Raw genomic sequence first — 18,152 nt, forward strand, 5'->3', positions numbered from 1 at the left:
TTAGAAAGGGTACCGTATCCCCGGATAACATGTATGGATAGAGTACACATTCAAAATATATGTCTATACAGCATGAGGCGGGCTCAGACGGTGTTAGGACCAGTATGGATTGCACGTCATTGCACAAAGGTTAGAAGGGGTACCGTATCCCCGGATAACATGTATGGATAGCGTACACATTCAAAATATATGTCTATACAGCATGAGGCGGGCTCAGACGGTGTTAGGGCCAGTATGGATTGCACGTCATTGCACAAAGGTTAGAAAGGGTACCGTATCCCCGGATAACATGTATGGATAGCGTACACATTCAAAATATATGTCTATACAGCATGAGGCAAGCTCAGACGGTGTTAGGCCCAGTATGGATTGCACGTCATTGCACAAAGGTTAGAAGGGGTACCGTATCCCCGGATAACATGTATGGATAGCGTACACATTCAAAATATATGTCTATACAACATGAGGCAGGCTCAGACGGTGTTAGGCCCAGTATGGATAGCACGTCATTGCACAAAGGTTAGAAAGGGTACCGTATTCCCGGATAACATGTATGGATAGCGTACACATTCAAAATATATGTCTATACAGCATGAGGCAGGCTCAGACGGTGTTAGGCCCAGTATGGATTGCACGTCATTGCACAAAGGTTAGAAAGGGTACCGTATCCCCGGATAACATGTATGGATAGCGTACACATTCAAAATATATGTCTATACAGCATGAGGCAGGCTCAGACGGTGTTAGGCCCAGTATGGATTGCACGTCATTGCACAAAGGTTAGAAAGGGTACCGTATCCCCGGATAACATGTATGGATAGCGTACACATTCAAAATATATGTCTATATAGCATGAGGCAGGCTCAGACGGTGTTAGGCCCAGTATGGATTGCACGTCATTGCACAAAGGTTAGAAAGGGTACCGTATCCCCGGATAACATGTATGGATAGCGTACACATTCAAAATATATGTCTATACAGCATGAGGCAGGCTCAGACGGTGTTAGGCCCAGTATGGATTGCACGTCATTGCACAAAGGTTAGAAAGGGTACCGTATCCCCGGATAACATGTAGGGATAGCGTACACATTCAAAATATATGTCTATACAGCATGAGGCAGGCTCAGACGGTGTTAGGCCCAGTATGGATTGCACGTCATTGCACAAAGGTTAGAAAGGGTACCGTATCCCCGGATAACATGTATGAATAGCGTACACATTCAAAATATATGTCTATACAGCATGAGGCAGGCTCAGACGGTGTTAGGCCCAGTATGGATTGCACGTCATTGCACAAAGGTTCTAAAGGGTACCGTATCCCTGGATAACATGTATGGATAGCGTACACATTCAAAATATATGTCTATACAGCATGAGGCAGGCTCAGACGTCGTTAGGCCCAGTATGGATTGCACGTCATTGCACAAAGGTTAGAAGGGGTACCGTATCCCCGAATAACATGTATGGATAGCGTACACATTCAAAATATATGTCTATACAGCATGAGGCAGGCTCAGACGGTGTTAGGCCCAGTATGGATTGCACGTCATTGCACAAAGGTTAGAAAGGGTACCGTATCCCTGGATAACATGTAAGGATAGCGTACACATTCAAAATATATGTCTCAGGAGGCAGGCTCAGACGGTGTCAGGCACAGTATGGATTTGACGGCCCAGATTACACAGCGGAGGAGCAGGGAGAGGTAAAGATTGCAAATGCTGGGGCCCTGGCCAAGCAAGGGGGGCCCACTCGTGGGCGTCTGTACTGGCACTGGGCCCCTCATAGTACAGCGGTGTGTCTGACGGTGGGTGTGCACCACCACCATCAGAGACACTTGATTGCACTATGAGGGACCCTGTGCCAGTGCCCGCGCCCAAGAGTCGGCCTACCCACCTGTCCAGGGTAACGGCACTCGCACGGTGTCGTGCGGTAGGTGGTGACCCCGGCCATGGGGGGGAGGCAGCACAGTTATGGAGTTTTAGAAAGTGGCATATGTTGATATTGGACATTCAGCTGATGCAAAAGGCGAAATAGGTGAAGTACCAGGAAGAGGTGGACCAAAGCAAGCCATTTTTCTGTCACCCTATGTGTCATCAGGGGAAGGTGGGACAAAATCCTTGGAAACCCATGCGTGGTTCATTTTAATGAAGGTTAGATCATCCACATTTTGGGTTGACAGACGGGTCCTTTTTTCTGTCAGGATTGATCCAGCGGCACTGAAGACTCTTTCCGATAGCACACTTGCAGCTGGGCAAGCGAGCTCCTGTAAGGCATATTGGGCCAATTCAGGCCAGGTGTCCAGTTTAGCGGCCCAATAGTCAAAGGGGAATGACCTGTGTGGGAGAACATCGATATGGGAGGAAAAGTAGTTTGTAACCATAGTTGACAACTGCTGCCTCCTGTCACTTTCCATCGATGCAGTATTACCAGTTGTGTGAGCGGTATTTGAAAAATCAGTCCACAACATTGTCATGAAACCCCTGTCTCCAACGCCACTTCTGCTGTGTGCACCACGAACACCTCTGCCAAGCTGCCCCGGCTCGTACGGCTCTTGTGAGAACCATCACCGCTGCTGTGTGCTGGGAATGCCTCAAGCAACCGATTTACCAGAGTTGCTTGTTTATTAGCCAATATTAGGTCAAGGTTCTCCTGTGGCATGATGTTTTGTAATTTGCCTTTATAGCGTGGATCCAGGATGCTGGCCAACCAGTAGTCGTCATCGTTCATCATTTTGGCAATGCGGGGGTCCCTTTTTAGGATCCGCAAGGCATAATCTGACATGTGGGCCAATGTTCCCGGTGTCAATGATGCACTGCGAGTGCTGGTTGGAGGAGCACTTTCTGGCAAATCCACATCCCTCCAGTCACGCACAAACCGTGTACCAGACCTTGCCACGCCAACATTTTCACTTGCCCCACGAGATGCATCCTCCTCCCCTAAGTAATCATCCCCATCATCCTCCTCCTCCTCCTCCTCTTCTTCCTCCACCTCGTCCAGGAGAGGTCCCTGAGCAGACAATGGCTGAATGTCATCAAGGATTCCCTCCTCCTCTTCCTCCTCATCAACATTGGCTGCAGACGCCTGCTCCTTAAGGTGCGTCAAAGTTTGCATGAGCAGACGCATAAGTGGGATGCTCATGCTTAGGATGGCGTCGTCTGCGCTTACCAGCCGTGTGCATTCCTCAAAATACTGAAGGACTTTACAAAGGTCTTTCAGCTTCGACCACTGCACGCCTGTCAACTCCATGTCTGCTCTCAAAGTGCCTGGCCGTGTATCCTCCCACAAATGCATTATGGCCTGCCTCTGCTCGCACAGCCGCTCCACCATGTGCAGGGTGGAGTTCCACCTTGTTGCAATGTCGATAATGAGGCGTTGGTTGGGAAGGTGGAGCAATCGCTGCAGCTTCTGCATACGAACGGAGTGTACAGGCGACCGGCGGATGTGCGCGCACAGTCTTCGCACCTTCTGGAGCAGGGCTGTTAACTCCGGATAATTTTTGAGGAAGCACTGCACCACCAGGTTCAAGGTGTGAGCCAAGCAAGGTATGTGGCTGAGTTTTGAAAGGGCTATGGCTGCCACAAAATTATGGCCGTTATCACTAACTACCTTGCCTGCCTCAAGATGTACACTGCCCAGCCATGACTCAGTTTGTCGCTTCAAGTACTCGGCCAGCACCTCGGCGGTGTGTCTGTCGCCCAAACACATCATCTGCAACACAGCCTGCTGACGCTTTCCACTAGCTGCTCGATAGGGGGACACATCGTGTGCAACAGTGGCAGCTGCAGATTGAGTGCTCATACGACTGCGCTCTGTGGACAAGCTTTCGCTTCTGGAGGAGGAGGAGGAGGAGGGTCGAACGCCTACAGCCAACTGTTTCCTATACCGTGGGCTAGGCAGCACTGTCCCACCACCGATGTCCCCTGTGGACCCTGCATCCACCACATTAACCCAGTGCGCAGTGATGGACACGTAACGGCCCTGGCCATGCCGACTGGACCATGCATCAGTTGTGAGGTGCACCTTTCCGCTCACTGACTGCTTGAGTGCATGGACAATGCGGTCTTTCACATGATGGTGGAGGGCTGGGATGGCTTTGCGAGAGAAGAAGTGGCGACTGGGTAGGTCATAGCGTGGTACTGCATAGGCCATGAGTTCGCGGAAAGCTGTGCTTTCCACCAACCGAAAGGGCATCATCTCAAACGAGATTAGTTTGGCAATGTGGGCGTTCAAACCCAGTGTACGCGGATGAGAGACTGAGTACTTTCTTGACCTACTCATAGTGTCTGGGAGGGTGAGCTGGACTTGAGAGCTGCATATGGTGGAAGTAGCGGTGGACAGGGCGGACTGAGAGAGGGTTGATGATGGTGATGGAGTTGGTGTTCTTTCTGATGGCCTAGAATCAGTCTTTCGTTGATATAACAGTGGGATTCCCTGACTGCTGTGGCCTTGCAACGACACCTCAACATTTGCTGCTGTGCTAACCGGTGGGCTTACAGTGGGGGAAACAATGTAGCGTTGCTGACTACCTTCGTTGTGATCAGTTGCACATGTGGCACTTGAGGTTTGGTGTTGTGTCCACGCTTGCAAGTGCATGCTGGTTAAATGTCTAAGCATGCAACTGGTATTCAAATTTTTCAGATTTTTCCCTCGGCTAAAGGTCTTTGCGCACTTCTTACAGATAACCTTGGCCTGATCATGAGGATTTTGTTCAAAAAAGTGCCACACTGCACTCTTCCTACTTTGGCAGACATTTTGCGGCCTAGCACGCTGTGATCTTTTGACCCTCTGGACAAGCTGTCCAGCAAGTCTTTTGATGTTTGGAACCTGTCTTTGGAGTGCTCCGGGCCTGCCAGATAACAGCTGTTGCGATGTCGATGTCTGCTGTGGATGCTCCTCATCTGAGCTATTGGAAGCAGCACCCTCTTCCCCCAATGGATGCCAATCTGGGTCAACAACTGGGTCATCCATCACCTCCTCTTCTATGTCATGTGCACCTTCCTCTGTGTCACCGTGTATGGTGGTATAGTGTGCGGGAAGGGGCACCTGAGTCTCATCAGGGTCAGAATCTGGCTCTGTACACTGCGAGGACAATGTAGTGCTCTGAGTGAATGTACCAGCAGAATCATCCATCAGCGGCTGTGCATCAGTGCACTCCATGTCAGATTCATCTTGGCCTGGGTAATTCACCATTTCACTTGATAATCCAGGCATGGTATGTGAAAACAGCTCCATGGAGTAATCAGTAGTATGGCCTGCGTCATCCTTCAATCTTGGTTGGGGTGAAGGACACAAGGAAAGGTGTGGTTCATGAACATGAGCCTCCAATGACGACTCAGTGCTTTTACTTTTTACAACTGAAGAAGAGGAGGCGATAGAGCTGGAGGCTGAGTCAGCAATGTAAGACAAAACTTTTTCCTGATGCTCTGCCTTTAAAAGCGGTTTGCCAACTCCTAGAAAACTAAGCGTTCGAGGCCTTATGTAGCCAGACGATGTCGCAGGGTCAGCACCTTCTGCATTCGGTCCTATTTTGCTCTTGCCACTACCATCAGATCCACCACCAACACCATCATTACCAGCTGCCAACCCCCGCCCAATTCCACGGCCTCTTCCACCTGCCTTCCTCATTTTTGGTAGAAATGTAGACAAAATCCAACAAACTATATAGTAATGTAAAACAAGGTACAAGGTGTCTATAGGGCAGGGGAGTTTTAGAATTTCTGAACACACTTGTGGACAATGGACACTTGTGGATTGTGTGAGGCCCACTGATATCTGAGCGCTATGTGACACGCTCGATGGCACAGCTGCCTGTGACCAAAGTGACGAGAGGATAATGGAGATTTTGAATCTCTGCATAAACTTTTGGACACTGGACACTTATGGATTGTGTGAGGCCCACTGATATCTGAGCGCTATGTGACACGCTCGATGGCACAGCTGCCTGTGACCAAAGTGACGAGAGGATAATAGAGATTTTGAATCTCTGCGTACACTTTTGGACACTGGACACTTGTGGATGGTGTTAGGCCCACTGATATCTGAGCGCTATGTGACACGCTCGATGGCACAGCTGCCTGTGACCAAAGTGACCAGAGGATAATGGAGATTTTGAATCTCTGCGTACACTTTTGGACACTGGACACTTGTGGATGGTGTGAGGCCCACTGATATCTGAGCGCTATGTGACACGCTCGATGGCACAGCTGCCTGTGACCAAAGTGACGAGAGGATAATGGAGATTTTGAATCTCTGCGTACACTTTTGGACACTGGACAGTTGTGGATGGTGTGAGGCCCACTGATATCTGAGCGCTATGTGACACGCTCGATGGCACAGCTGCCTGTGACCAAAGTGACGAGAGGATAATGGAGATTTTGAATCTCTGCGTATACTTTTGGACACTGGACACTTGTGGATGGTGTGAGGCCCACTGATATCTGAGCGCTATGTGACACGCTCGATGGCACAGCTGCCTGTGAAAAAAGTGACGAGAGGATAATGGAGATTTTGAATCTCTGCGTACACTTTTGGACACTGGACACTTGTGGATGGTGTGAGGCCCACTGATATCTGAGCGCTATGTGACACGCTCGATGGCACAGCTGCCTGTGACCAAAGTGACGAGAGGATAATGGAGATTTTGAATCTCTGCGTACACTTTTGGACACTGGACACTTGTGGATGGTGTGAGGTGAGGCCCACTGATATCTGAGCGCTATGTGACACGCTCGATGGCACAGCTGCCTGTGACCAAAGTGACGAGAGGATAATGGAGATTTTGAATCTCTGCATACACATTTGGACACTGGACACTTGTGGATGGTGTGAGGCCCACTGATATCTGAGCGCTATGTGACACGCTCGATGGCACAGCTGCCTGTGACCAAAATGACGAGAGGATAATGGAGATTTTGAATCTCTGCGTACACTTTTGGACACTGGACACTTGTGGATGGTGTGAGGCCCACTGATATCTGAGCGCTATGTGACACGCTCGATGGCACAGCTGCCTGTGACCAAAGTGACGAGAGGATAATGGAGATTTTGAATCTCTGCATACACTTTTGGACACTGGACACTTGTGGATGGTGTGAGGCCCACTGATATCTGAGTGCTATGTGACACGCTCGATGGCACAGCTGCCTGTGACCAAAGTGACGAGAGGATAATGGAGATTTTGAATCTCTGCGTACACTTTTGGACACTGGACACTTGTGGATGGTGTGAGGCCCACTGATATCTGAGCGCTATGTGACACGCTCGATGGCACAGCTGCCTGTGACCAAAGTGACGAGAGGATAATGGAGATTTTGAATCTCTGCGTACACTTTTGGACACTGGACACTTGTGGATGGTGTGAGGCCCACTGATATCTGAGCGCTATGTGACACGCTCGATGGCACAGCTGCCTGTGACCAAAGTGACGAGAGGATAATGGAGATTTTGAATCTCTGCGTACACTTTTGGACACTGGACACTTGTGGATGGTGTGAGGCCCACTGATATCTGAGCGCTATGTGACACGCTCGATGGCACAGCTGCCTGTGACCAAAGTGACGAGAGGATAATGGAGATTTTGAATCTCTGCGTACACTTTTGGACACTGGACACTTGTGGATGGTGTGAGGCCCACTGATATCTGAGCGCTATGTGACACGCTCGATGGCACAGCTGCCTGTGACCAAAGTGACGAGAGGATAATGGAGATTTTGAATGTCTGCGTACACTTTTGGACACTGGACACTTGTGGATGGTGTGAGGCCCACTGATATCTGAGCGCTATGTGACACGCTCGATGGCACAGCTGCCTGTGACCAAAGTGACGAGAGGATAATGGAGATTTTGAATCTCTGCGTACACTTTTGGACACTGGACACTTGTGGATGGTGTGAGCCCCACTGATATCTGAGCACTATGTGACACGCTCGATGGCACAGCTGCCTGTGACCAAAGTGACGAGAGGATAATGGAGATTTTGAATCTCTGCGTACACTTTTGGACACTGGACACTTGTGGATGGTGTGAGGCCCACTGATATCTGAGCGCTATGTGACACGCTCGATGGCACAGCTGCCTGTGACCAAAGTGACGAGAGGATAATGGAGATTTTGAATCTCTGCGTACACTTTTGGACACTGGACACTTGTGGATGGTGTGAGGCCCACTGATATCTGAGCGCTGTGTGACACGCTCGATGGCACAGCTGCCTGTGACCAAAGTGACGAGAGGATAATGGAGATTTTGAATCTCTGCGTACACTTTTGGACACTGGACACTTGTTTATGGTGTGAGGCCCACTGATATCTGAGCGCTATGTGACACGCTCGATGGCACAGCTGCCTGTGACCAAAGTGACGAGAGGATAATGGAGATTTTGAATCTCTGCGTACACTTTTGGACACTGGACACTTGTGGATGGTGTGAGGCCCACTGATATCTGAGCGCTATGTGACACGCTCGATGGCACAGCTGCCTGTGACCAAAGTGACGAGAGGATAATGGAGATTTTGAATCTCTGCGTACACTTTTGGACACTGGACACTTGTGGATGGTGTGAGGCCCACTGATATCTGAGCGCTATGTGACACGCTCGATGGCACAGCTGCCTGTGACCAAAGTGACGAGAGGATAATGGAGATTTTGAATCTCTGCGTACACTTTTGGACACTGGACAGTTGTGGATGGTGTGAGGCCCACTGATATCTGAGCGCTATGTGACACGCTCGATGGCACAGCTGCCTGTGACCAAAGTGACGAGAGGATAATGGAGATTTTGAATCTCTGCGTATACTTTTGGACACTGGACACTTGTGGATGGTGTGAGGCCCACTGATATCTGAGCGCTATGTGACACGCTCGATGGCACAGCTGCCTGTGAAAAAAGTGACGAGAGGATAATGGAGATTTTGAATCTCTGCGTACACTTTTGGACACTGGACACTTGTGGATGGTGTGAGGCCCACTGATATCTGAGCGCTATGTGACACGCTCGATGGCACAGCTGCCTGTGACCAAAGTGACGAGAGGATAATGGAGATTTTGAATCTCTGCGTACACTTTTGGACACTGGACACTTGTGGATGGTGTGAGGTGAGGCCCACTGATATCTGAGCGCTATGTGACACGCTCGATGGCACAGCTGCCTGTGACCAAAGTGACGAGAGGATAATGGAGATTTTGAATCTCTGCATACACATTTGGACACTGGACACTTGTGGATGGTGTGAGGCCCACTGATATCTGAGCGCTATGTGACACGCTCGATGGCACAGCTGCCTGTGACCAAAGTGACGAGAGGATAATGGAGATTTTGAATCTCTGCGTACACTTTTGGACACTGGACACTTGTGGATGGTGTGAGGCCCACTGATATCTGAGCGCTATGTGACACGCTCGATGGCACAGCTGCCTGTGACCAAAGTGACGAGAGGATAATGGAGATTTTGAATCTCTGCATACACTTTTGGACACTGGACACTTGTGGATGGTGTGAGGCCCACTGATATCTGAGTGCTATGTGACACGCTCGATGGCACAGCTGCCTGTGACCAAAGTGACGAGAGGATAATGGAGATTTTGAATCTCTGCGTACACTTTTGGACACTGGACACTTGTGGATGGTGTGAGGCCCACTGATATCTGAGCGCTATGTGACACGCTCGATGGCACAGCTGCCTGTGACCAAAGTGACGAGAGGATAATGGAGATTTTGAATCTCTGCGTACACTTTTGGACACTGGACACTTGTGGATGGTGTGAGGCCCACTGATATCTGAGCGCTATGTGACACGCTCGATGGCACAGCTGCCTGTGACCAAAGTGACGAGAGGATAATGGAGATTTTGAATCTCTGCGTACACTTTTGGACACTGGACACTTGTGGATGGTGTGAGGCCCACTGATATCTGAGCGCTATGTGACACGCTCGATGGCACAGCTGCCTGTGACCAAAGTGACGAGAGGATAATGGAGATTTTGAATCTCTGCGTACACTTTTGGACACTGGACACTTGTGGATGGTGTGAGGCCCACTGATATCTGAGCGCTATGTGACACGCTCGATGGCACAGCTGCCTGTGACCAAAGTGACGAGAGGATAATGGAGATTTTGAATGTCTGCGTACACTTTTGGACACTGGACACTTGTGGATGGTGTGAGGCCCACTGATATCTGAGCGCTATGTGACACGCTCGATGGCACAGCTGCCTGTGACCAAAGTGACGAGAGGATAATGGAGATTTTGAATCTCTGCGTACACTTTTGGACACTGGACACTTGTGGATGGTGTGAGCCCCACTGATATCTGAGCACTATGTGACACGCTCGATGGCACAGCTGCCTGTGACCAAAGTGACGAGAGGATAATGGAGATTTTGAATCTCTGCGTACACTTTTGGACACTGGACACTTGTGGATGGTGTGAGGCCCACTGATATCTGAGCGCTATGTGACACGCTCGATGGCACAGCTGCCTGTGACCAAAGTGACGAGAGGATAATGGAGATTTTGAATCTCTGCGTACACTTTTGGACACTGGACACTTGTGGATGGTGTGAGGCCCACTGATATCTGAGCGCTGTGTGACACGCTCGATGGCACAGCTGCCTGTGACCAAAGTGACGAGAGGATAATGGAGATTTTGAATCTCTGCGTACACTTTTGGACACTGGACACTTGTTTATGGTGTGAGGCCCACTGATATCTGAGCGCTATGTGACACGCTCGATGGCACAGCTGCCTGTGACCAAAGTGACGAGAGGATAATGGAGATTTTGAATCTCTGCGTACACTTTTGGACACTGGACACTTGTGGATGGTGTGAGGCCCACTGATATCTGAGCGCTATGTGACACGCTCGATGGCACAGCTGCCTGTGACCAAAGTGACGAGAGGATAATGGAGATTTTGAATCTCTGCGTACACTTTTGGACACTGGACACTTGTGGATGGTGTGAGGCCCACTGATATCTGAGCGCTATGTGACACGCTCGATGGCACAGCTGCCTGTGACCAAAGTGACGAGAGGATAATGGAGATTTTGAATCTCTGCGTACACTTTTGGACACTGGACACTTGTGGATGGTGTGAGGCCCACTGATATCTGAGCGCTATGTGACACGCTCGATGGCACAGCTGCATGTGACCAAAGTGACGAGAGGACAATGGAGATTTTGAATCTCTGCGTACACTTTTGGACACTGGACACTTGTGGATGGTGTGAGGCCCACTGATATCTGAGCGCTATGTGACACGCTCGATGGCACAGCTGCCTGTGACCAAAGTGACGAGAGGATAATGGAGATTTTGAATCTCTGCGTACACTTTTGGACACTGGACACTTGTGGATGGTGTGAGGCCCACTGATATCTGAGCGCTATGTGACACGCTCGATGGCACAGCTGCCTGTGACCAAAGTGACGAGAGGATAATGGAGATTTTGAATCTCTGCGTACACTTTTGGACACTGGACACTTGTGGATGGTGTGAGGTGAGGCCCACTGATATCTGAGCGCTATGTGACACGCTCGATGGCACAGCTGCCTGTGACCAAAGTGACGAGAGGATAATGGAGATTTTGAATCTCTGCATACACATTTGGACACTGGACACTTGTGGATGGTGTGAGGCCCACTGATATCTGAGCGCTATGTGACACGCTCGATGGCACAGCTGCCTGTGACCAAAGTGACGAGAGGATAATGGAGATTTTGAATCTCTGCGTACACTTTTGGACACTGGACACTTGTGGATGGTGTGAGGCCCACTGATATCTGAGCGCTATGTGACACGCTCGATGGCACAGCTGCCTGTGACCAAAGTGACGAGAGGATAATGGAGATTTTGAATCTCTGCATACACTTTTGGACACTGGACACTTGTGGATGGTGTGAGGCCCACTGATATCTGAGTGCTATGTGACACGCTCGATGGCACAGCTGCCTGTGACCAAAGTGACGAGAGGATAATGGAGATTTTGAATCTCTGCGTACACTTTTGGACACTGGACACTTGTGGATGGTGTGAGGCCCACTGATATCTGAGCGCTATGTGACACGCTCGATGGCACAGCTGCCTGTGACCAAAGTGACGAGAGGATAATGGAGATTTTGAATCTCTGCGTACACTTTTGGACACTGGACACTTGTGGATGGTGTGAGGCCCACTGATATCTGAGCGCTATGTGACACGCTCGATGGCACAGCTGCCTGTGACCAAAGTGACGAGAGGATAATGGAGATTTTGAATCTCTGCGTACACTTTTGGACACTGGACACTTGTGGATGGTGTGAGGCCCACTGATATCTGAGCGCTATGTGACACGCTCGATGGCACAGCTGCCTGTGACCAAAGTGACGAGAGGATAATGGAGATTTTGAATCTCTGCGTACACTTTTGGACACTGGACACTTGTGGATGGTGTGAGGCCCACTGATATCTGAGCGCTATGTGACACGCTCGATGGCACAGCTGCCTGTGACCAAAGTGACGAGAGGATAATGGAGATTTTGAATGTCTGCGTACACTTTTGGACACTGGACACTTGTGGATGGTGTGAGGCCCACTGATATCTGAGCGCTATGTGACACGCTCGATGGCACAGCTGCCTGTGACCAAAGTGACGAGAGGATAATGGAGATTTTGAATCTCTGCGTACACTTTTGGACACTGGACACTTGTGGATGGTGTGAGCCCCACTGATATCTGAGCACTATGTGACACGCTCGATGGCACAGCTGCCTGTGACCAAAGTGACGAGAGGATAATGGAGATTTTGAATCTCTGCGTACACTTTTGGACACTGGACACTTGTGGATGGTGTGAGGCCCACTGATATCTGAGCGCTATGTGACACGCTCGATGGCACAGCTGCCTGTGACCAAAGTGACGAGAGGATAATGGAGATTTTGAATCTCTGCGTACACTTTTGGACACTGGACACTTGTGGATGGTGTGAGGCCCACTGATATCTGAGCGCTGTGTGACACGCTCGATGGCACAGCTGCCTGTGACCAAAGTGACGAGAGGATAATGGAGATTTTGAATCTCTGCGTACACTTTTGGACACTGGACACTTGTTTATGGTGTGAGGCCCACTGATATCTGAGCGCTATGTGACACGCTCGATGGCACAGCTGCCTGTGACCAAAGTGACGAGAGGATAATGGAGATTTTGAATCTCTGCGTACACTTTTGGACACTGGACACTTGTGGATGGTGTGAGGCCCACTGATATCTGAGCGCTATGTGACACGCTCGATGGCACAGCTGCCTGTGACCAAAGTGACGAGAGGATAATGGAGATTTTGAATCTCTGCGTACACTTTTGGACACTGGACACTTGTGGATGGTGTGAGGCCCACTGATATCTGAGCGCTATGTGACACGCTCGATGGCACAGCTGCCTGTGACCAAAGTGACGAGAGGATAATGGAGATTTTGAATCTCTGCGTACACTTTTGGACACTGGACACTTGTGGATGGTGTGAGGCCCACTGATATCTGAGCGCTATGTGACACGCTCGATGGCACAGCTGCATGTGACCAAAGTGACGAGAGGACAATGGAGATTTTGAATCTCTGCGTACACTTTTGGACACTGGACACTTGTGGATGGTGTGAGGCCCACTGATATCTGAACACTATGTGACACGCTCGATGGCACAGCTGCCTGTGACCAAAGTGACGAGAGGATAATGGAGATTTTGAATCTCTGCGTACACTTTTGGACACTGGACACTTGTGGATGGTGTGAGGCCCACTGATATCTGAGCGCTATGTGACACGCTCGATGGCACAGCTGCCTGTGACCAAAGTGACGAGAGGATAATGGAGATTTTGAATCTCTGCGTACACTTTTGGACACTGGACACTTGTGGATGGTGTGAGGCCCACTGATATCTGAGCGCTATGTGACACGCTCGATGGCACAGCTGCCTGTGACCAAAGTGATGAGAGGATAATGGAGATTTTGAATCTCTGCTTACACTTTTGGACACTGGACACTTGTGGATGGTGTGAGGCCCACTGATATCTGAGCGCTATGTGACATGCTCGATGGCACAGCTGCCTGTGACCAAAGTGACGAGAGGATAATGGAGATTTTGAATCTCTGCGTACCCTTTTGGACACTGGACACTTGTGGATGGTGTGAGGCCCACTGATATCTGAGCGCTATGTGACACGCTCGATGGCACAGCTGCCTGTGACCAAAGTGACGAGAGGATAATGGAGATTTTGTATCTCTGCGTACACTTTTGGACACTGGACACTTGTGGATGGTGTGAGGCCCACTGATATCTGAGCGCTATGTGACACGCTCGATGGCACAGCTGCCTGTGACCAAAGTGACGAGAGGATAATGGAGATTTTGAATCTCTGTGTACACTTTTGGACACTGGACACTTGTTTATGGTGTGAGGCCCACTGATATCTGAGCGCTATGTGACACGCTCGATGGCACAGCTGCCTGTGACCAAAGTGACGGGAGGATAATGGAGATTTTGAATCTCTGCGTACACTTTTGGACACTGGACACTTGTGGATGGTGTGAGGCCCACTGATATCTGAGCGCTATGTGACACGCTCGATGGCACAGCTGCCTGTGACCAAAGTGACGAGAGGATAATGGAGATTTTGAATCTCTGCGTACACTTTTGGACACTGGACACTTGTGGATGGTGTGAGGCCCACTGATATCTGAGAGCTATGTGACACGCTCGATGGCACAGCTGCCTGTGACCAAAGTGACGAGAGGATAATGGAGATTTTGAATCTCTGCGTACACTTTTGGACACTGGACACTTGTGGATGGTGTGAGGCCCACTGATATCTGAGCGCTATGTGACATGCTCGATGGCACAGCTGCCTGTGACCAAAGTGACGAGAGGATAATGGAGATTTTGAATCTCTGCGTACACTTTTGGACACTGGACACTTGTGGATGGTGTGAGGCCCACTGATATCTGAGCACTATGTGACATGCTCGATGGCACAGCTGCCTGTGACCAAAGTGACGAGAGGATAATGGAGATTTTGAATCTCTGCGTACACTTTTGGACACTGGACACTTGTGGATGGTGTGAGGCCCACTGATATCTGAGTGCTATGTGACACGCTCGATGGCACAGCTGCCTGTAACCAAAGTGACGAGAGGATAATGGAGATTTTGAATCTCTGCGTACACTTTTGGACACTGGACACTTGTGGATGGTGTGAGGCCCACTGATATCTGAGCGCTATGTGACACGCTCGATGGCACAGCTGCCTGTGACCAAAGTGATGAGAGGATAATGGAGATTTTGAATCTCTGCGTACACTTTTGGACACTGGACACTTGTGGATGGTGTGAGGCCCACTGATATCTGAGCGCTATGTGACACGCTCGATGGCACAGCTGCCTGTGACCAAAGTGACGAGAGGATAATGGAGATTTTGAATCTCTGCGTACACTTTTGGACACTGGACACTTGTGGATGGTGTGAGGCCCACTGATATCTGAGCGTTATGTGACACGCTCGATGGCACAGCTGCGTGTGACCAAAGTGACGAGAGGATAATGGAGATTTTGAATCTCTGCGTACAGTTTTGGACACTGGACACCTGTGGATGGTGTGAGGCCCACTGATATCTGAGCGCTATGTGACATGCTCGATGGCACAGCTGCCTGTGACCAAAGTGACGAGAGGATAATGGAGATTTTGAATCTCTGCGTACACTTTTGGACACTGGACACTTGTGGATGGTGTGAGGCCCACTGATATCTGAGCGCTATGTGACACGCTCGATGGCACAGCTGCCTGTGACCAAAGTGACGAGAGGATAAGGGAGATTGGATTGCTTTTAAAAAAGCAGTTTGCGGAGCAGTGGGTAAACAGCAATGCCAGCGTGTCAGGAAGCCTTAAAAGGCAGCCCAACAACCAACACCACTGATACACCACAATATAGCCTCCCCTTGCATTGCACACATAGTGACTTGTGTGTTGTGCAGGCCAAATCGCTAGCAGCAGAAGCAGTTTTTTTGTCTTCTTCCCTGCCTAACGCTCTCCCTACAGAATCAGCAGCAACCTCTCCCTATACTAAGATCGGCAGAAGTAAGATGGCGGTCGGCGTGCACGCCCTTTTATACCCCCTGTGACGCCCACCAAAGCAAGCCAATCACTTGCATGCCCTTCTGAAAGATGGTGGTGACCCGTGCCTATGTCATCACGTTGCCCACAGTGTCCGTGGATCCTGATTGGCTGAAAAAGAGCGCAAAACAAACTTTTGAAACGCGACTTTGGCGCGTAAGTCGCAGACCTCGTGGCCGACCTCATCCTAGGGTCGGGTTTCGTTTCATGAAACCCGACTTTGCCAAAAGTCGGCGACTTTTGAATTTTTTCGACCCGTTTCGCTCAACTCTAGTTAACATTAATAGGGGTGCCCAAACTTTTACATATGACTGTATAAACCTAGCACTCAACTTAAAGGTATTTGCAAGGCGGTTTATTGTAGTACACGAAAAAAGACGTTTCGGTCAATGTGACCTTCTTCAGTTACATGTGGTATATAGACACCGCATCTGGAGGCACGTTTGCCCCTCTCCTATATACTGACAAGCTCATTATCTTAGCGAGATCATTCTCCTCAACGCTTAAAGTACCATCGTCCTTTCTGATAGATGTCTATAAGCTCTACACAATCTATATACCACACGTAACTGAAGAAGGTCACATTGACCGAAACGTCTTTTTTCATGTACTGCAATAAACCACCCCTCAGATACCTTTAAGTTGAGTGCTAGGTTTATATTTCTTGCAATGACCCAAAACACACTTCAAAAAGCACTAGAAAATGGTTTGAGAGAAAGCACTGGAGACTTCTAAGGTAGTCAGCAATGAGTCCAGACCTGAATCCCATAGAACACCTGTGGAGAGATCTAAAAATGGCAGTTTGGAGAAGGCGCCCTTCAAATATCAGGGACCTGGATCATTTTGCCAAAGAAGAATGGTCTAAAATTCCAGCAGAGCATTGTAAGAAACTCATTGATGGTTACCGGAAGCGGTTGGCTGCAGTTATTTTGGCCAAAGGTTGTACAACCAAGTATTAGGCTAAGGGTGCCAATACTTTTGTCTGGCCCATTTTTGGAGTTTTGTGTGAAATGATCAATGTTTTGCTTACAGCTTCATTCTCTTTTGTGTTTTTTCATTTAAGGCAAATTAAATGAAGATAATAATACCAAAGAATTTGTGATTGCAGTCATTTACAGGAAGAAACTGAGTATTATCTGACAAATTTGCAGGGGTGTCAATACTTTTGGCCACAACTGTATGTGTAGCGCAAAAATGTTTCAACTTTACAAAGTGGTTTACTCCAGTTTTCTAGCATAACACTCTGACATATTGGTCCCATAGATTTTTGTAATGTGGGAGCCTGTCAGTATTTTACAATGACTGTAGTTAGGACAGCATATTTTTTTTTATGAGCCCATATGTGTTTGAGAATAATGCTGGCATTTTGTATCACAGGATATGAATGAGGTCTCCAACTTTGTGAAAGGATCAAGAACTGGATGTGCTAATAACAGGTGGAACTATCCTCCATACACACCTGGTAAGTCATTGTGAATTAACAATATAATGTTCCCTGATATAGCAAAGTAGATTGTTGTTATACTGTAGAGCCATGCTTCTTTCCCAGTTACATTATATTTGTAAGTACATGAAGTGAATATCATGAGCAAGTCATTGAAACCATTTTAAATACATGAAAACAATATACTCTGCTACAAATTTTTCTTGAGACATGCGTGAAAGTCCTTTTAGCATGAATGAAAGAAATAGCTACACAGTTTATGGTATGACATTTCCATTTTTTTTTCTATTAATGCAGAAAAAATAATATAGGATTAACAAACAGTTAATGAAAAATGGTCAACACTAGGAAACAACTAGGATGCAGTCTGAATGTGATCTGTGTTTTTCACTGAGCCATACAGTTGAATGAATGAGTTTGATAGGAGGAAAAATTGAGATTTTTTTTTAATCTAAGAAAAAATATACACGTGAACATGCACATATATTATAGTATGTATATGTTCTATCTCTGAAAGGCCTTAAATCAATAATGTGGAATGCTAAAGGGAGCCATTTATATTGTATGCATGTAGTGGATG

General features: G+C 48.6%; 1 protein-coding gene across 1 annotated transcript in view; it reads left to right on the forward strand.

Moving 5' to 3' along the window:
- The window catches only part of SI (sucrase-isomaltase), a 511,413-nt gene that overhangs the window by 194,035 nt on the left and 299,226 nt on the right, over positions 1-18,152 (forward strand). Inside the window, exon 15 of the mRNA XM_073578947.1 lies at positions 17,506-17,590. Within this exon, the coding sequence (XP_073435048.1) occupies positions 17,506-17,590 (85 nt within the window). The remainder of the gene's footprint in view (positions 1-17,505; positions 17,591-18,152) is intronic.

The sequence above is a fragment of the Dendrobates tinctorius genome, unplaced genomic scaffold (assembly GCF_039654945.1).
Source record: "Dendrobates tinctorius isolate UK_male_01 unplaced genomic scaffold, ASM3965494v1 ptg000060l, whole genome shotgun sequence".
NCBI classification, from domain to species: Eukaryota; Metazoa; Chordata; class Amphibia; order Anura; family Dendrobatidae; genus Dendrobates; species Dendrobates tinctorius.